The sequence below is a fragment of the Eleutherodactylus coqui genome, chromosome 7 (assembly GCF_035609145.1).
Source record: "Eleutherodactylus coqui strain aEleCoq1 chromosome 7, aEleCoq1.hap1, whole genome shotgun sequence".
NCBI classification, from domain to species: domain Eukaryota; kingdom Metazoa; phylum Chordata; class Amphibia; order Anura; family Eleutherodactylidae; genus Eleutherodactylus; species Eleutherodactylus coqui.
Genome location: NC_089843.1, coordinates 131,180,843 through 131,202,171, shown reverse-complemented (window position 1 = coordinate 131,202,171; position 21,329 = coordinate 131,180,843). Strand labels below are relative to the sequence as shown.

Below are 21,329 nucleotides of genomic sequence, written 5' to 3'. Positions count from 1 at the left end.
GCAAGCGGCTGTATGTTCTCCCACTACTCGGGCAGAAATTAGTTGGAAAGAGGTGCAGTCTCAGCTTGCAGATCACGGTCTTTTTATATGAAGCAGAAGTTTTTTTAGGAAGGGGAAGTAGGGGGTGGTTTTTTGGTTTCTGTAATTAAGGCACATGAATCCTCATGTCATGCCGCAGCATTGAGGAAGCCTGATAATTCGTTGGTTGTAAAAGAAAAAAATGTCTCCAAAATGTTATCCTCTGTTTTAAAAACCCATATGCTTCACGTGTAAGTGTGGATTGTGAAGATCGTTATGAATATTTGGCTCGGGTGCAATTCCCAATTGTGTATGGTGATCAGAGAGCGATCTTTGACACTGAAGTTAAGGGATGAAAAGTCGCCTGGATTGGAGGGTCTTCCAAATGAATGTTTTAAGCGTTACCTGGGTACGCTTCTGCCACATTTATTGGCTGTGTTTAATGAATCATTGGATGAAGGCATTCTTCCACCGTCTGAGGGATGCTAGGATTTTTTAAATTCCTAAACAGGAAAAGGATTAGTCTCTTCCTGATTCCTATCATCCAATATCTCTGACCACTGATGTTTGAATCTCAGCGTAAGTATTTGTGAATAGATTACTTTTAGTAATGACTCATTTAATACATGAGGATCAGTCCGGCTTCATGCCAGACAAGTCAACTGCTATTAATTAAAGGAGGTTATACCTTAATCTTCAGACGGATCATCAAGTTGAGGGCAGGGCTGTTTTTTCACTCGACACTCCCAAAGCTTTTGACCGTGTGGAGTGGAATTATTTGTGGGCTGTTCTTCATAGGATGGGTTTTGGTAAGATGTTTGTGGCATGGGTTACATTGCTCTGTTCAATGCCAGGGACAAGAGTGAGTAAATTGTTCATATTTCGGAATAGATGCTGTTGGAGAGGGGAACAAGGCGGGGTGTCCCCTCTTCTCTTTGGAAATTGAGCCCCTAGCTGGTTTGATAAGGCAATCACCAGATATAGTTGGGTTGAAGTATGGGGAAATTGAGGAATGTATCTCATCATATGCAGATGATCTGCTGTTGTATATGGGGAATGTGACTTGAGTTCCTATATGCCCATTTTTGTATATATTTGGTAAGATGTCGGGTCGTACTATTAATTGAGAGAAATCTGAAATTCTTCCTTCTAGACTCCTTGCTGGTGGGCTATTTATTGGAACATGTGCAACTACAAATAGTGAAGGAATTCCTATATCTGGGCGTTGTGGTATCTTCTAAGCCTCATGACTGTATTTCTGCCAATTTGCTTCCACTGGTATGAATTTTGGGAAATGATTCCAGACCTTGACCTTCCTTGTCGATTCATTAAAATGGTTTTGACGCCACAACTCCCTTTATATACTTCAAAACTCTCCGCTTTGGATTCCATCACAATATTTTTTTTAGATTCCATATGATGATTAGGAGTTTATTGTGGAACAAGAAACCTGCTAGAATTATATTGGAGACCCTCCAAAGGGATAAGCTGACTGGAGGGTTGGTGTTTCCAAATGTTTGGATAGATGTTTTGGTCTCTCAATTGCAACAGTTGACGGGCTGGGGAGAAAGAAATGGGGTAGCGCTGAATGGTAGATTAGTTTCTAAAATGACCGATTGTAGCCCCCCTATAACAGTATGTGAGAGGGATGAAAGAATATGGACTGTATCTGACAGCTATTTAAAAAATTAAATGTAAACCGATATCACACCTAGAGGGACTTGCTATATACACACCCCTCTGGAGGAACCCTAAATTGCATAGCCTACGTCTGACTGTCATGTATTTTTCATGTTGTTGTCCTGCGTAGCTTGGATTAGTAATCACTTGGAACGGACTACTTCTGGGAAGTATCACCTAGCTTCAGTATTTCTGCTGCAGGTATTGGACAACTATGTAGGATATGGCACATTAGGGAGATTGCAGTTACAGCTTTCGTTTAATGATGATGTCGATTTTTAAGCAAATCAACCTGAAAAGCTAATGACACGGGATTTAATAAACTCCAGATGCCAGCACATAGTTACCTAGTAAAGTCCATCAGGTTCCACCTATTGTTAATGCTTTATTAATCCAGCCGAAAGAAAAAAAAGAAAAGCCTTCCAGTGTTACAAAGTTGTTTTCGTGCAAGGTAAAAATATTTTTTCCAAACGTGGCAATCTGAATAAATCCCTGGATCAATTGCCCAAATCACAGAAAACAAATGCAAATAATGGCTCTCTCACGGGCTTATGTCGCCCGCATTTTTAACGTGCAAAATACGCAGTGCTGCAGGCCCATCGATTTCTATTGGGCCGCTCACAACTGCGATTTTTATTTTATTTTTATAATTGAAATGTTTTTCCACCTATGGACCGGTGTCTGTGTGCCGTCCGATGCGCGTTGTGCCAGCTGGCAGTTATGGCCAGTGGGCACCTAGCTTAAGGCAATGATGTAGTTTAAACATATGGCATTATTTAGAGCAACAACCTTTATAGACCAGTAAGACATGACATGTTGTACAGAAAATTTCTGCTTGAAGTCTATGTATGGCCGTCTTTAGGCCTGGTTACAGTACAGTGGGTGTCCTACATAGTGAGGCACCCATGGAGGACTTGTTCCAATCACAGTCCACTCTTTATCCATGCAAGTATTCCAAAACTTTGTGACGCTTAAACATCCAAGTGTGACTTCTAATTAGCATTAAAGGGAATGGAAGTAGAGTTGTCTAATTTGTGTTGAATGTTTTGGGCCTCGTAGAACCTTTCGCAGCCCGGATGGGGTGTTTATAATCTCTCCGAGCCTGGAGATGCTGTACGGCGCAAGGCCTTACTAAATAATATCTTACAAGGTGAAGGTAAGCGCGATGTATATACAGCGGCTACAATTGTGTAAAGACAAACATCCTTTCTATTGTGCAGAAAATAAAAAGTTGCATTCCTAAAACTTTCTCACTGGCAAACATTCCTGCGACATCCTCTTCTAGCCCGGCGCTCGCTGCTTGTCACAACACGCCGGCTATGGGAACTTCTTGTTTACATTTAACTTCTCATTTGCTTCTGTAGATGTGAAAGCTCCCAGTGTTCCTGTGCAAGCCCCCATCGAGGTTCCCATGACTGCAACCTCAGACGTCTCCACTCATTCACACCATGGACAACTCCCCCAACCCTACCAGCTTCTCAACGTACCGCCTTTAGAATCTGCCAACAGCCACGAGGACCCCCCTGACTATTTACTGTTAATCAACTGCCAAAGCAAGAAACCAGAGCCATCAAGGTAAATGTTTCTGTCCTAGGGATAAACGGGACATCTGGAGGAAGAGAAAAACCTCCTAAGGGTATGTTCACACATAGCGGAAAATGCGGAGCTGTTTTTGATGCAGACCCACAGCAGATTTTACCCTTTCAACTCAAGGAGTGAAATCTGCTGCAGGTCTGCATCAAAATGCGGATTTTCGGGCAGAATGTTGGTTACATGTGAACATACCCTAATGGTCTTGGGACTACATGAGAATTTAATATATATAATAATTTGCAAATTTTTGGGCAAATTCAGTTTATGCGAAAATTTGCAAATTTTTAGCTTGTTTCTCCTGCCTCGTCACTTTTCCAAAGTGTGTGTGTTTGTGTGGCTTTTTGGGAAGGGTAGTGTTCACCCGGACTGACAGATTTATGTATGCTGTATTTTTCGCTCTACAAAAAGCAACGGATGATTAGACGCACCTTGGTTTTAGAGGAAGAAAATAGGAAGAAGATATTTTGCCCAAGGACTTTCCTTTCCATTGCACAACAGGAGCAGGTGATCTCTGTAACATCGGCGCTCATGGTACGGCAGGAGTAAGCTGATTGGTGGTGAGCACCGACTGGACCTTCTGCTGGTTCCCTGCCTCCACCAATCAGTGGTACATACGTATGGGCGGCAGTGCAGAGGAACTGCTCTCCTCCCTTGCTATAGACTTGCGATCCTGCAATAATGCCGGCCAACTTAAATTTCGGCACGTTTGCTTTATAAGACGCAGTGACTAGCGGAGAACCTTGTCTTACAGAGCAACAAATATAGTAATTTACATCAAACTGGCATAAATTATACCAGCAATGTATGTCAGGTATGACCCGGCGTACATTTCCGTGTAGGCATATGGAGGTGCTGCGATGCACGTAATGCATGAAGAGGTTTGAATGAAGTTGGGTACATCATGCACCCGGGGAAAATTATACTAAGGCAAGCGTTGGAAATGCCGTTCTTTGCAGACTTTCCCGTAAATTGAATTAAGCTTCATTCAAACTCCTGAAATCTAAGCTGCAATTCCTAAAGGTTAACAAGGAGTTAAAATATCTTTTTTTTTTTGTGTTCATGAATATAATTTTGGAAGTTTTGTCTTATTAGTCAGTTACTAGTTGTTACATACCAACATGGGAGGTCTGCAGAGCTGTGCCAACCTTCATGCTGCTCATAGTTGGAGAATATTGATAGATCCTGCCAAAATCTGCCGAACTCCCTGTCATTCTGTATGAGGGTGTCCTGGAGGCAGAAGGCCGGTGCCAGGAACCAGGAGCATGTTGAAAGTAGAGTGTTTCATCGACATATACACAGTCAGGAGGGCACTTGTCGAGGTGGGGAATACATTTTGTAGCTATTGTTTGGTAAGGTAATATGCTGCTTTCATGTCCTATCAGTAAAACAATCTATGAACTAAAGGAGACCATGCGTGGCTTCCAGACATTCCTCCTATGCTGTGGAGATCTTGGTACATTGAACTTTTTAAATATTTAATGTACATAAATGGTGCAGTCAGGACTGGAGGACTTCACCCGTCAGTGATCAGGAGGGGCTCATGTGAATTCCAGGATAACTGCAGTATAAAACACCATTGTAATCTGGGCGTTACGTGTTTTCTCAAATCTTTTTCTTGCCAGACTTGAAGATAACAAAGAAACCCAAGGCCTCATACAAGAGCAAAGCTGCTTTTCTAGGGACATACCCTGGTTGGAAAAACATTGATTGACATAGTAACATAGTATGTTAGGCTGAATGAAGACAATGTCCATCTAGTTCAGCCTGTTTTAAACCCCCCCCCCCCCTTGTTGGTCCAGAGGAAGGCAAAAAAATTAAAAAAACAAGCCAATTTAGCTAATTTTAAATTCCTTCCCAACTGCATAATGGCAGCCAGAGTAATCCGTGGATCAACATTTGAGATCATCAACCCCGCTTGTCGCCTAATGTCTATATCCTGTAATATCATAGCGCTCTAAAAAGACATCTAGTCCCCTCGTAAACTCTGTGGATTTTGCCATCACCACGTCCTCAGGCAGAGAGTTCCACAGTCTCACTGCTCTTACAGTAAAGAACCCCTTTCCGTGTTGGTGATGAAACTTTCATTCCTCTAGACGTAGCGGATGCCCTCTCATTACTGTCGCAGTCCTGGGTGTAAACAGATGATGGGAGAGATCCTTATATTGTCCCCTCATGTATTTATACATGGTTATTTGGTAGCCTCTTAACCATCTTTTTTCCAGGGTAAATAATCCCAATTTTGATAGCCTCTCTGGGTATTCCAGTCCTATCATTCCGTTTATTAATTTAGTTTCCTTTCTTTGAACCCCCTCCAGTACTGTAACATCCTTCCTGAGCATCGGTGACCAGAACTGTGCGCAGTATTCCATGTGGAGTCTGACAAGTGCCTTATATAATGAAAGGATAATGTTCTCGTCCCTCGCCCCTATACCTCTTTTATTGTACCTCAAGACTTTATTTGCTTTTGCAGCAGCTGACTGGCATTGGTTACTCCAGTTTAGTCTACAGTCCACTAATACCTCCAGGTCTTTTTCCATATCACTTTTCCCTAGCTGTACCCCATTTAGTGTATATTGGTGACATCCGTTTCTCCTGCCCATGTGCATAAGCTTACATTTATCATATATGAACTTCATTTGCTATTTTTCTACCCAAGACCCCAGCTTATCTAGGTCCAATTAGGTTTTGATTGTGCTCTTGGAACCCAGTTAAAGAGGTTGCCCTAATTGCACAGACAGATTTAATAGAGGGAACCCCCTACACTGTTACCTCTCTATTGGCAGGGCTCTTTAATTGGCGCGCTCGAGCTGTTCATATACTAGATGGAAAGTCATTGCAGTAATACTTGCCTGATGGCTAGTAGCTTTTCCCAGCACTAACAAGGCAACCCCTGTATGGGATCAATGACAGAGTTTTAGACCCCTGTACACAAGCAGATTTGCATTGCGGAATCAGGAGCGTGCGTCCGCCTTCATATTCTGCAGCAAATGACGCCCATAGCATGCTATGGCAAAATGCCATTTTCCTCTACACTTTCTCCCCCCGCTTTCCGCATGCTTCATTTCTGTGCGGATTCTGCAAGGATGGCTTCCATTGAAGATGATTGAAAGCATTCGATCTATGGCAGAGTTAAAGAAAAAATAAAATCTGTCTGACATCTCGCCGTGTGGACCATCCGCAGTACAGATAAGAGGTATGCGACGATGCCTGCTAGGCACAGGGCCGAATTCCCCATGCGGAATCCAACCCGCCTGTGTGCGGCTGGCCTTATTCTAGCAGGGGGATAATTCTAAGGGTTCCCCAGAAGGGTAAAGGCTCCCCCATAGTCCTTGAAATCACCAGCCTTTTTTACCGTGAGGAAAACCTGTTAGATTAGAGCCCCTTTTAAAGTACAGAATTGTTCACTGAAATGTTTGTGCAAAGCTAAGTTAGTAACCACTGACATTATGGGGCTTATGAGCCACTTTCTGACCAGAGGTTTTACCACCCTCCATTACCAGGCATGGGCCACTAAGACGTTTCACCAGTTCCTGACTGCCCACATACCGTAATGTACACTTTGGTTGCTATATAATTACCTCAAATTTAAAGGGGCATTCCCACCACTTAAAATTGTTTCACAGCCATGCTGTACTTCCCGATTTGCTTCTGACCAGGACCTGTGACTGCTGCAGCCAATCACTGGCCGCAGCAGTGACCTTCCATAGCCAGGGATTGGCTGCAGTGGTCACAGGTCCTGGTCAGAAGCAATCGGGAAGTACAGCATGGCCGTGAAGTAGTTTGAAGTGGTGGGACAACTCCTTTTAAGTTTCTATAACTTTAGTTACAGAGAAGATGGTTACAGTAATGCATAATATCTTGTTTAAGAGAGAATTCTTGGTGTCGTCTTCATTCCTATGTCATTTTGTTAATACATCAGACATGGGTCATCGTCTCACACATCAGAGGAGGACTATCTACTACTTGAAGATTTTGAGAGCAAAAAGATTTCCTGGCAGTGAGTGTGAGGGCATTGTAATGCCAAGTGCACTTTGCATGGTGATTTTACTCATATGTGTATATTGGACTGGAAATGTAACTCTGAGCCTTGCAAACATAACCCTGATTATGTGGATGTGTGTGCGGTTTTACAGACACATCACCTATTATTATGTTCTTCTTATTTTTATTACTCACTGTTGCTTCCATTCGTACTTAGAGGCATGCAAATGTATGGAATTTGTTTTTTTATTTTCATTAAAAAGTTGTTGTGTTTTTTTTTGTTTTTTTGTTTAAATCATCATTTTACGTTGGACTTACTTACTAATGTAACCACATCAGTCCATTGCAAAATTACTGGCAACTGCTGGCTTTACTTAATACATCAAGCTTGTTGGCTGGTTTTCTTGTAAGAAATTAGAATTTATTCTCTTTTGATAAAAACCATAGTGGATTAACCTTAACCCTTTCCAATCCAATTTCCCTGCCACCCACACACTCCTCAGCTCTTATTTTTTTTGGGTTAGAAAGCGCTTTGTGGATTCCTCTAAAATTCCTCAACTGGAACACCTAAAATGAACCGTCATGATGATTTTATTAGCAATTTTTAAAACCTTAAAAGCGAGATAATATGTATAATTAAAGAAAAAAATTGCTAATAAAGTCATCATGACGGTTCAGAATACTAATACGTTAAAAAAATAAAAAAGTTATATATATACATACTAATTATTATATATGTATATTACACTATGCAGGAGAAGGGGCTGTCATCAGAGTTCTCTTCTGTATACTATAGTATGTGGCCCAATGCACACCGGTGTATTTGCGTTGTAGAATCCGGAGTGGGCATCCACTTCCCGATTCCACAGCAAATGCTGCCCATAACATACTATGGAAAATCGCTTTTCCATGTCCATGAGCAGAAGTCAATTGCGATTTTCCGCTCGCAGAGGGAAAATCACACCATATCCTATTCCAGCGCGGATGGCTTTTTATTAAAGTCAATGGAAGCATGCAATCTGCGGCCCTTACCCAATGACACTGCGGAAGGGTTGCAGATTCCGCGTCATCGTGTAGAGACTGCATGGCATCTTCTGTACAGCGCCAGTCAGCACATTCGCAATACAGAGAAGACTGTAGACAGTTACACAGGGGTCACTAACCCGGCCATGAACGTTCAGCCTATAGGGGAGAGATTGAACATCGCAGCACTCCTCTGCATACTGCAATATACATATACAGAAGAGAACTCTGACATTGCAGCTCTCTTCTGCATAGTGCTTGAAGCGTGTTGGACTTCATTCGACAGTGGTGCTATGCAGGGGAATCTCAATGTCGGACTGGATTGGAAAGGGTTAATGTATGGGAATGGTACTTGTGACGTGCGTTTGTGACATAGAGGCAGTCTTCATGCATGACAGATTGTTTTGGGTAAAGTAAATGAAGATGTTTTAGTACCTCACTCACACTTTTCTCTTCCGTCTTCATAAATTAGTTGGCATACAGAGCAACAATACTTTTTAACTTAATTTTCTACCTGTTCGCAGACAAATGCTTCATGGTTCTGCAGTAATAGAATCGGTGTATATATGGCCTCTTTTGTCTACAAAATGTTAACACAAATTAATATTGCTGGGTTTATGTACTTCATTGTGAATTGGTTTATCTCTAGTTACAATGAAATGTTGTTGTTCTTACAGTAAGATATTAGTGTGTAGAATCCATGACCATGGTTTTTGGCTAAAAACTAACCAAGCGTTACCAAACCTTGCATAGTTTGGGGCCAGTTTTTTATTTTTAGATGCAAATGCTATGCTACACAATCTAAGTAAACTAATAACATACAATCCATTGTGCCATTCGTGTCTTTTATTGAGCACATTGAGTGAACCGCCACAGTGCAGGGAGTAAGGGTAAGGCCCACCTGCACATGGGTGGGCCTCACCCTGTCTATGCAGAATCCGTGCAAAAATCACCATTGATTTCCGCTCGTATGGAGGAAAAAGCGTTTTTCAATAGTATTATATGGGCAGTATTTGCCACGGAACAGAGCAGGAAAGCGGAATCCCAATCGCAAATGTGGAAGCAGCTTTACTTAATTTACTCTTTACTAGTTAATTTACTCTTGTGCTTTGGGTCATTTTCTTGTTGCATCGCCCAACGTCTCTTCAGCTTGAGGTTATGGATTGCTTGAGGTTATGGATTGCTACCCTTACATTCTCCTGTAAAGTGTGTTTATGCACCTTTTGACTATATTGTTCCCTGGATGATCACAAGGCATCCATGCCCAGAGGCAGTACAGTAGCCAAAGAGCATGATGCTCCCTTCACCATGCTTCACAGTTGGGATGAGGCGTTGGTGTGCAGTGGTTTCTCCTTCAAGCCTAGTGGTGTGTATTTGCTAAAAAGTTTAACTTTTGTCTCATCTGTCCATAGAACATTTTCCCAGCAGCATTGTGAAACATCCATGTAGATGGACCTCAATGTTTTGGGGGTTTTCTTTGAACAGCAGCAGCAGCTTCCTTTTGGATGTCCTACCATAAACGCCATTCTTTAGTGTTTTTCTAATAGTGGACACGTGAGCAGAGGATGTTGCAGCTTGTAAAATCTTATATAGATCTTATGCTGTTAACCTTGGATTCTTTCTAACTTCTTTCAGGATTTTTCATTGTGCTCTTGGAGTGATCTTGGATGTCCACTCCTATGGAGAGTAGTAACAGTCCTGAATTTTCTCTATCTGTAGACCATTTTTGTAATCGGGGGCTGATATTCACCCAGGTCTTTAGCAATGCTTTTGTATCCTTTTCCAGTTTTATTCATTTCTATGATATGTCTTCTGAAAGTCATTTGCATAAAGGCAGGGATGGTTCTTATTAAACTATAGTTTTTTTTTTGTTTTTTTTTTAGAAGAACATTTGTCAATAACCGACTTTGTGTGCCTTTTATTTAATGGGTGAAGCACTTGTGTATACTCTCAATCTCCTCTGCTTAGGTGAAACTCCTTTTTCCTCTGAACTGTTGGGAAAGTCAATAATGCAGAGGTTCACTTGCGTCTCTCCTTTGCACATTCACTCAGTATGCTAAATAAAAGACATACATGGTACAACAGGTTGTGTATTAGTAGTTTGGTTAATTTTAGATTGTCATCAAGAAGTCACAGTTATAGACAAATACAATCAGACCACATTTTATAAGTATCCAATGCAGAAATCTAGGTAATTCCAAATGGTTCGTTCACTTGTTCTTGCAACTGTATTAAGTTTATGGATGGCTTATAATCACTGAAATCTCTTTTTTTTTTTCTAACCTGTGTTGCTTTATTACCTAAAATATATATTGTATTTTTTAACATTATTTTCATACTTATTTTCTCCTGTGCTGCCTCCTTACTCATTTGGATAAATGATTTTATCTTGTTTTTATGTTGATGAAACTAGTGATAATGCAAAAAGTTCTGAGTCAGGCAAATTGTGTTCTAATCCAATTCAGTTGGAATCTATTCTTTAAAAAGGGTATCCGGTTGTAAAGTTGCCAGACTTTTGTCAAAACTAGACACTTTTGGCAATATGCATGCTCAGCAGAAATCTATGGATATAGTTCTAGATGGACTCGTAGACATGTATATGGGGGCGGCTCAACTTTTCCCCACTGGATGATGCCAGAGAAATAAAGGATCGGGATGTTGAATTTCAGTCCCCGATCCTTTTGTTTCCTGGGAGATAAACTGGTGGTAGAGCTCACTGGCTATAGCTTGTCTCCCTAAATGTATGAATGTTCAGCTAAGCCAAACATTCGTATGGGGGGTGAACCATTGGAAACACACGCCAGATGAACAATATGCTTCGTTCATTTGACCGTTGTTGAAGGTATATGGGGGCATTAAGCCCTCCTGAAATGGGCTTACCTCAGATCCTGTGTGTAAGTGAGGGCCTTCTTTACAACTCAACAAGTCCATAATGTATACTTGTGGGAATCTGAAAATGTAACGGCAAGGAATGCAAGTTTTCTGCGGACTATTAAATAACTGGCAGTAAAACTGAAAGAAGTTAAATGTATAAGGGGATTTGTTTCTGCTACTCTCTTGTTTGAGGTTGAGAGTTTGTTTGGGTAAATGGGTACGGCAATAATTGGGAGTGAGCAACATGAAACTTCAGATCGTCTGGACACTTTGGACTGAGTTAATTTTCTAACTCTTAAGGCCTCATGTCCACGGGCAAAAGAAGAATTAAAATCCGCAGCGGATTTTAACTCTTCTGCCTGCCTGCGGATCCGCATCCCATAGGGATGCATTGACCACCCGCGGGGTAGATAAATACCCGTGGATGGTCAATAAAAGGGATTTTTTTTTTTTTAAATGGAGCATGAAAAAAAATCTGGACCATCCTCCATTTTCATGCGGGGAGACCAAAATCGGAATTTACTCACCTGCTCCGGATCTTCCCTTCGCCGCGGCTTCATCTTCTCTCCGTCGCGGCCGGATCTTTTTCCTTCGGGCCGGCGCGCATGCAACCGACGTGCCCTGCGCATCCGTCGAGCTGAAGAAAGAAGATCCGGCCGCAACGGGGAGAAGATGAAGCCGCGGCGAAGGGAAGATCCGGAGCGGGCGAGAGGTAAGTTTATTCTTATTTTTATGCCTCATGTCCGCGGGGCAGGAGGGACCCGCTGCAGATTCTCTATGGAGAATCCGTAGCGGGCCTGATGTTCCCCGTGGACATGAAGCCTTAGAATCACTAAACCTTTCAATGTAGAAGCAAAACTTTTTTTATTTATTTTTCTTCTCCCTACATGGAAACAGCACATGGGAAAATGGGTTCACGTGTACTAATTTGTAATTCTGATTTCAGGATATTTGCTACATTCTCGTATTCAATTTAGAATAATTCTGTCGATGGTGATCACTAATGACTACATTTATTTCATGCTTAGATCTCACGCGGATTCTGTAAAGTCGGTACCATCTGAAACAGACTGCAATGACAACGTTGCTACTCATAAGAGTTCTTCAGCACATAAGCACACCTTAAATGGATATTTCCAGCAATCCAGTGTATATGACTCTCCATCCCGCGCTGGATCTTGTTCAGAATCTAGTTTGTATAACCTGCCAAGAAGCTATTCACAAGATGTTTTACCAAAAGCAGTGTCTCCGTCTGGTACAGATGTGGATGGGGATCAGAGTGTTTTCAATATGTCGGGGGCATCCTTATTGGAATCACAGTTTAGGAATATGTCTATAAGCTACGACATTCCTCCCAGCTCGGGAAGTACTTATCAGATACCCCGGACAGTACATGAAAACTGTTTAGGGCAATCTACATCCAAGTTAGAGACTATTGCTGATGTTCCCCCGCCAAGACCACCAAAGCCTTATTACTCTTCTGAGCGCTCCCCAGCAGAACACAGTCTAACCCGCACGGCCTCGGAAACGGACAGTAACTACTGTGTCCCTACTGGAGGGATGGCCGGGTCACGTAGTAATACAGTGTCTAGTTTAGAATTAAATAAATATAGGAAAGGTAAGGTTACTCCTTTTATTTTGTATTTTAGCTACATGAAGCAATGTAACATTTTAGCTGCTACAAAGTGAGCTTTGTGTTATGTTTTTAAAAAAGCATTTATGCTTTAAAATGTGGATAAGGGTGGTCTCACATCTGCGTGGGAACCTCCGACTGGGGGCTCTGTCGTAGATAAAGCTGAAAATACCGCTTTTTCTTCCATTCAAAAGCTTGGTGGAAAGTGGGTGGACCGCATTCTAGTCAATGGGTTCCACCCGGTGCTGTTCGGTTCCATTCAGAATCGGAACAGTTTGGCCAGGGGATTCCCCTGTCCTGCTTCCCGGATGGGACAGGAAAGCTGAATCCCCAGCTCAAGGGTGAAAGCACTATAATGGATACTTTTCTTTATTTTGAGTAGACATGCATGATGAGTTTGTTTTCTCTGGTTTTCTGCAAATATTGCATATCTGACACACAAACTACCACGACCAGCAGCCACTCTCCACCCATAATGCATTACACATGATTCAGAAGCCTATGCAATCTGCCAGATAGCAAGTTTTAGCACAGCAATTATAAATTACGGCATGATAACTCTCATCATACTTGTAATTTCTCCAAAATGCAATCTGTAGACCGGATATGACCTGGTTTATATCACACTATGTATCTTTTAACCCCTTAGTGATGGCCCAATAGTCTTTTTACGTCTTGCCATTGCAGGATGTGTATGAAGGGAGATAGCGCTACTACCTCCCTCCATACAGTGCGGGCGTCAGCTGTTTATTACAGCTGACACCCGCGGGCAATAGCTGCAATTAGCCACACAGCTATTAATCCTTTAAATGCCGCTGTCAATTCGCGGTGATCGGGGGAGCCGTGCAGGTGTCATGGCAAGGCCCCATGTCTGTCTTGGTAGACTGCCCATCAAGACGTCCCCGTGGGGTGGCTTGGTAGGCTGCCTGTCAGAATGCAGTATGATGTAATGCTATGGCATTACATCATACTGCAGGAGCAATTAAAGCATCACTGGTTGTGGTCCCCCCTGGGGACTAAAAAAGTGTAAAAAGAAAAAGGTTTTTTTAATTATTAAAAAAAGTAATAAAAGGTCCAAAAAAAACCCTTTTGCCATATTTGCAATAAAAATGTAAATAATAAAGCAAAAATACTTGTTTGGTATCGCTGCGTCTGTAAAAGTCCGATCTATCAAAGTAATGCATTATTTTCCCTGCACAATGAATGACGTCCGAAAAAAAAAAAAATAAAGAACGCCAGAAATGCGCTTTTCTTGGTCACCCTATCCCCAAGAAAAAATGTAATAAAAAGCGATCAAAAAGTTGTTTGTATTCAAAAATGGTACCAACAGAAATGTCAGGACATACCGCACAAAATAAGCCCTCACACAACTAGATCGCCAAAAAAATAGTTATTGTGCGCAGAAAATGGAGACAGAAAATAATTTTAAAAAATTAAATATCTTTAAAAAAGAAATAAAAGTAGTACAGCAAAAAAAAACCTATATAGGTTTGGTATCCTAGTAATCGTACTGACCCATAGAATAAAGTTATCGGGTCATTTTTGTTGCAGTTTGTGCACAGTGGAAACAGGACGCACTGAAAGATGGCAGAATGTCGTTTTTTTTCCATTTCTCTCCAGTTAGAATTTTTTAAAAGTTTTTCAGTACATTATATGGTACATTAAATAGCACCATTGAAAAATACAACTTGTCCCGCAAAAAACAACAAGCCCTCATACAGCGACATCGATGGATGAATAAAGGAGTTACAATTTTTTTAAACGGCGGGAGGAAAAAACGAAAATGGGGAAAAAAAGCTCCGTCACTAAGGGGTTAACAAGCAAGTCATACCTGGTTTCTGGTTTGGAAAATCTCTAACTCTGCATATAAAGGTCATCAATTAATTTATATTTAGCTTATTACAACCTGATCAACACCGTTTTATCCCCACATGGTTGTCTAAATTGCTCTTAGCTTTTTAATATGGGAAAAAAAAATAAATCCGAAACCACTGTATATATTTTACCACTTTCCTAACTGAAAAACCCAGCAGCAGGCTGTTCAGGCCCCTATCCACAGAACAGCGTGACGGTTTTTGCCTCCTAGGAGATCTTGATTAATGCCAGTATATGCGTGCCACCTAGTGCCCCTCTGTCAGGCTGCACTATTCCATCATAGTCCTCGATATTGGCATTCTAAAACCCCTGAGGGAACTTTCACACGTAGCTGAATTGGTATGGATTTTGCACAGTGGAATGTCCGCAGCAAAAGCTGCATCAAAATCGGCACCATTGGTCTGGTCTGCACCAAACTTCACTCCTTCAGTTGAATGGGTGAAATCGGCTGCTAATCCTCCAGAAAAAAAATGTTGATCTTCACACGTAACTTATTTTGGTGTGGAATTTAACAGCACAGATTAAAAGCCACACTCGTATTTGCAGGTACTATTTTCGTGTGAGACTCGCACAAAAGTAGGACATGCTGCGACACTTCCGTTTTGCAACATTGTTGCAAGCGAAAAATCGCCCATGTAAATAGACCCATTGCAAATGACACTATTAATACTGGGGACACTATGGGGAACACTATTAATACTGTGGCCATTATGGGAGAACACTATTAATACTGGGGCCACTATAGAGAACACTATTAATACTGGGGCCATTATGGGAGAACACTATTAATACTGTGGCCATTATGGGAGAACACTATTAATACTGGGGCCACTATAGAGAACACTATTAATACTGGGGCCATTATGGGAGAACACTATTAATACTGGGGTCACTATGGAGAACACTATTAATACTGGGGGTCACTATGGAGAACACTATTAATACTGGGGCCACTATGGAGAACACTATTAATACTGGGGCCACTATGGAGAACACTATTAATACTGGGGCCATTATGGGAGAACACTATTAATACTGGGGCCATTATGGGAGAACACTATTAATACTGGGGCCACTATGGAGAACACTATTAATACTGGGGCCACTATGGAGAACACTATTAATACTGGGGCCATTATGGGAGAACACTATTAATACTGGGGCCATTATGGGAGAACACTATTAATACTGGGGCCACTATGGAGAACACTATTAATACTGGGGCCACTATGGGGGAACACTATTAATACTGTGGCCATTATGGGAGAACACTATTAATACTGGGGCCATTATGGGAGAACACTATTAATACTGGGGTCACTATGGAGAACACTATTAATACTGGGGGTCACTATGGAGAACACTATTAATACTGGGGCCACTATGGAGAACACTATTAATACTGGGGCCATTATGGGAGAACACTATTAATACTGGGGCCATTATGGGAGAACACTATTAATACTGGGGCCACTATAGAGAACACTATTAATACTGGGGCCACTATGGGGGAACACTATTAATACTGTGGCCATTATGGGAGAACACTATTAATACTGGGGCCACTATGGAGAACACTATTAATACTGGGGCCATTATGGGAGAACACTATTAATACTGGGGTCACTATGGAGAACACTATTAATACTGGGGGTCACTATGGAGAACACTATTAATACTGGGGCCACTATGGAGAACACTATTAATACTGGGGCCTTTATGGGAGAACACTATTAATACTGGGGCCATTATGGGAGAACACTATTAATACTGGGGCCATTATGGGAGAACACTATTAATACTGGGGCCATTATGGGAGAACACTATTAATACTGGGGCCACTATGGAGAACACTATTAATACTGGGGCCACTATGGGGGAACACTATTAATACTGTGGCCATTATGGGAGAACACTATTAATACTGGGGCCACTATGGAGAACACTATTAATACTGGGGCCATTATGGGGGAACACTATTAATACTGGGGCCATTATGGGGGAACACTATTAATACTGGGGCCATTATGGGAGAACACTATTAATACTGGGGCCATTATGGGAGAACACTATTAATACTGGGGCCATTATGGGAGAACACTATTAATACTGGGGCCACTATGGGGGAACACTATTAATACTGGGGCCACTATGGGGGAACACTATTAATACTGGGGCCACTATGGGGCAGCGCTATTACTACTGGGCTCCCTAACGGAGTCACTGTTGCTATTGGAATACAAATTGACAATGCCTGTCATGTCTTTCCCAATTATCCATCAGTGCCATTGAAGATAATAATTTTACCATGTTTTGTGAAGTTAAACTTTGTAACCACTTGTATCTATTTTATGTTTGTAGATATGAGTTCCCAAGACTTGTATGATGTCCCACGGCCTTTCCCCAGCGATAGATCTAGCTCACTTGAGGGCTTTCATTTTGTAAGTCACTGTGTTCGCTGTAGTTGTCACCACATGCTCGAAATTATACATTTTATACATTACATTTACATTTTTTAACCTTTTAATTCTTTCAGAAAAGCAAAAGCATATTGGCAAAGGGAAGTTTCTCCACAGAGGAATTAGATGAAAACTACGTTCCTATGAACCCCAATTCTCCACCTCGGCAGCACTCCAACAGCTGCACAGAACCGATCCAGGAGACCAACTACGTCCCCATGACTCCAGGCACATTTGATTTCTCAGCATTTGGGATGCAGGTTCCACCTCCAGCTCACATGGGGTTTAGATCCAGTCCGCAGACCCCACCAAGGAGGTCTGTGCCCTCTACCGACTGTGAGCCTCCACCTGTCGATAGAAATCTGAAACCTGACAGAAAAGGTAGGTTGGGATTACAGCATGAACCGCTGCTTACTGCTGCCTCTAATGAGCAATATTACCACATGTTGCTAAAAGTTTAACCTGCTTTAAGAGCAACTAAAGACTGGTGGTGACCGCTTGGTGGTTAGAGGTGCTACTGGAATCTAATGCTGAAAGACTAGAAACTAACATTTTTTTTTTTAAGTTTTATTTTATTTTTGTGTGTTCTACAGTTGGGTCAACAGGAACCTCATTCTTATAAAGTAGTGTTTTACTAAATACACCTAGGATATGGAAAGCCGATCATTACTCAACCAGTGGTTATCTGCACATAGAAGTAAATCGGACTTCCTGACTATTAAAGGCATAATATTTTTAATAAATGTTTTAATTTACTATATGTATTTGGTTAATGGTGGCCTTACATGATCAGGTCTGTTCATCTAGAATAAGTTATTTAGATTATTTGTATAATCGGTTGTGTTCTAGGCCTACTATTGTCTATAAAAATGTAGAAGAAAAACTGTAAATACATTAGGCTAATCGTCTGCCACCTCCAAAATGCGCACTCCTCCACTAGATTTCTTTATTGTGTCGCCACAACCGACTAAAAGAGTTAAAAACAACCATTCTTGTTTTAGCTTCATCTAGTATCTCTCATTTCCCATCTTAAATCATTTAATACTTGCCTTTTGGCTTTGCTCGATGAATCTATAATGCTAAAATGGCCCAGCAGTCTAGAGGAGAGCGTAGCAAACTATTCTGTGTAGTCTTCTGTTATACCCACCGGTAACAAGTGAAGGTTTAAGGATAAGATGTCGTGAGTTAACATATAATAAATGAAGAACCTCAGGATCTTCACATGACGGGATGAGAAAACTGAAACCCATCTGTATACCCTACTAATATTTATTATATCTGCAGTTTTCCTTCATAAAAGTCAAAAGTTGGCATTGTCGAGGAAAGTTGCCTAATTCTAAAGGCAAGCTGGTAATCTTACTACCGGTAAATCAGGTCTACTTTTATGAGATATATAGTTTTATCCTATGTAGGCCGGACGTAGTCTAGTGATACGGTTGGAAGAGTTGAATGTTTTTGGCATCACCATGCCATGAGTGTTTTTCACTTTAGTATGATTCTGCATCATGACAACCTCATTTAAAAGGCTGTAAGACAAAAGGGTTTCTTGCCGACTGGGGCTACAGCATCAGCACAGGATATTGTGCCCATCTGCAGCCATGGTCTGGACCTTCAACATCCTGTCTGCTTTAGTACCAGGAATGACCAGAGGGGTATTGGGTTCTGTCCCAACACTACCCAACAACTGCCCTCAGGTCTTGAGCAGCATGCAACCAGTTCTAGTTGCGTTCCTGGATGGGTTTCTTGATTGCCAAGATGAATGGCGACCATTTTAATTTTACAAGGTTCATTTACCCTACTAGACAAAATGAGCATTCATAGCTAAAGAAAAGTAAAAGGGGATTTATTTACATTAACATCGATTTTTCTTTATTCATGTATTTTTTTTGTTTTTTTTCAACTTCCTGCAAAAAAGTTTTCAAGTTACCCAACAAATTCCCCCTATATACCATCTGTGATAAAATAACAAAATCAGCTGTACTTGCCCATTCTCTGCTTACGATCCGGTGCTGCAGTTACACTGTTGTCCTGGTGTTTGTTGTGGAAGATGTCACCAGATATCACGTGACGGCTGCCGCCAATCAGAGGCCAATGCATCACCATTCTGAACTCTGGGCATCATGGCACTCAGGATGTGAGTGCTTATACCAGGAGAGCTGGCGGTGCTGCTGCAGCCATTGATTGGCTGCAGGGGTCACGTGATATCAGGTAACATCTTCAACAGAAAAAAACAGGAGGACGGCGAGGCTGCATCGCTGGATGGCGGAGGCATAGGGCGGATAAGTGCAGCTGATTATATTTTGGCACCATTGATGGTATAAGTGGAATATAGTCCGGTAACAGGATAACTCTTTTAAACTTGCTTTCAGAACAATGTTTTATGGAGGGAAACTGCAGTTCTAAAAAAAAAAAAAATCACATTTTTGATAAAGGGATTAATTTTCTAACAATCCAATAATTTTGATATACCAAAACATAATTGCAATTTACCATTTTAAGTTTGTGTGCGCTTCTATATTTGTGTTGTGGTTTACATGGGGTGAGCATGCTTTGCTTCCCATTTGCACAGCATTATTTTACGTGTGTGTGAGCGCAAAACAAAAACAGTGGGCTTTGTGCAGAAGACGACGAAGCAGGACCCTATATTCCAGGGTGGTACAAGCTTGGGAGTACATGTATAATATTTAGAGTTGAGCATTTGGGGGATGTGGCAATAAATACAATCTATACGATTGTAGAAAGATCTAGACCTGCTTAAAAAGTCTAAGCACAAACCCCATTGTTTAACTTTCTTTGCTTCTGTGTACCTGTCGTACCGTTCCTCTAATGTGCAGCAGCACTACAGTACAGAGAGGACAGAAAACAAATAAAACTTTTTGTGTTTAAAAATAAAAAAATAAAAAAAACTCGATTAAACGCTTGTTGGTCAGTAAGCGGGAGGTGCAGCTGATGGACAATGTATAGGATTTGGTAAAAGACGAGTTTTGGAAGTTGCATATACAATAAAGTTGACACGGATAACCCATTTTTGCTGGGTTTGTTTCAATACAAATTTGAATTGTTTACGTTTTTCCTGTTCCTAATGCCGTAAGACTTGGATTTTCGTGAAAAAGATGTTTAGAAAATCTACGCTTGTTTGTGTATATAAAGAGCTTGTTCCGAAGTAAAATAAAACTTATACTCCCCAAGAATGCTGTGTGTTTAGTAGTAATGCTATCTCTCTTTATGTATATGAAAAGGTAATTGTATTTATGTAGTTATCTGTATGTGTAAATTAAGCAACAGGGGTCAGTTGTCAATGGGGGTCTGTTGCCAGGGACCCCTGCGCTGGGCCAGTGTTTTAGCACCTGGGGTTCATATGGGCTGTAAACACACAACTATGTATGCTCTGCAGTGGCCAGGCATGGTATTGCAGGTACAGTTCCCATTCTCTTCAGGCCACTGTAATGTGTAAGCCAAGCCGAGCTGCTGCTCAGGCCCCCACCGATCGACTATTGCTGACCTATTTTGAGGATAGGCCATCAATAATTGAAAGCTAGAAATCTCCTTTTAATGCCCTTCTTCTCAATGCTTTTTAGTCACTGTCCTTTACACTGCCTTCTGGAAAGATTTTGGTGCAGATTCATCACCTATTTTACACCAGAAGCTGGTGTATAAAAGTCACAAATTCTGTCGCACACCATGTTTTGCAACCAAAATTTGTGCCTTCCGTTTTATCTACACTTATGAAAAGCAAGCAGAAAGGGAACCGGGGCATTACACGGTCCTTCAAATTCTGTTGAATGTAAATCTACTCCAGTTTCTTGTGTAAATTAAAGTGCAAGAGGAGCCAGAGATGCACCTAATTTGTTAAGAGGTGTGGGACTCTTGACAAATAAGGCACATCTTCTCTTTAGTACCTTGTTAAGACTACTGTATGAAATGCCAGCCTTAATAAATGCCCCCCATTGTATTTAAAGGGGTCGTCTCACTTTTTAGTTTTTCTGTAGAAAGCGGACTGCTCCATACGCTGCACAGTGCCCCGGGTCGTTACTATAGGCTGAGTCCAATTCACTAGAATAGGACTCAGCCTGCTGTTCCAACTCAGACCACTGTGTAGTGTATGGAGCTGTGTATTTCCCGCAGCAAAACGCAAGTAAGACAACTCCTTTAAGTATCTCCCAGTACTGATGGTTCTTTTTTTCTATTGAGCT

The 21,329-nt window shown here is 41.4% G+C and overlaps 1 protein-coding gene across 4 annotated transcripts in view; it reads left to right on the top strand.

The window, feature by feature from the left end:
* GAB1 (GRB2 associated binding protein 1) overlaps positions 1–21,329 on the top strand; it is a 96,767-nt gene that overhangs the window by 49,744 nt on the left and 25,694 nt on the right. For 2 of the 4 annotated variants that reach the window (XM_066573700.1, XM_066573698.1), the window contains exons 3-7: positions 3,063–3,273; positions 7,211–7,288; positions 12,198–12,787; positions 17,039–17,118; positions 17,214–17,517. In XM_066573700.1, coding sequence (XP_066429797.1) covers positions 3,063–3,273; positions 7,211–7,288; positions 12,198–12,787; positions 17,039–17,118; positions 17,214–17,517 — 1,263 coding nt within the window. The remainder of the gene's footprint in view (positions 1–3,062; positions 3,274–7,210; positions 7,289–12,197; positions 12,788–17,038; positions 17,119–17,213; positions 17,518–21,329) is intronic. The other 2 variants (XM_066573701.1, XM_066573699.1) reach the window with 1 other exon arrangement.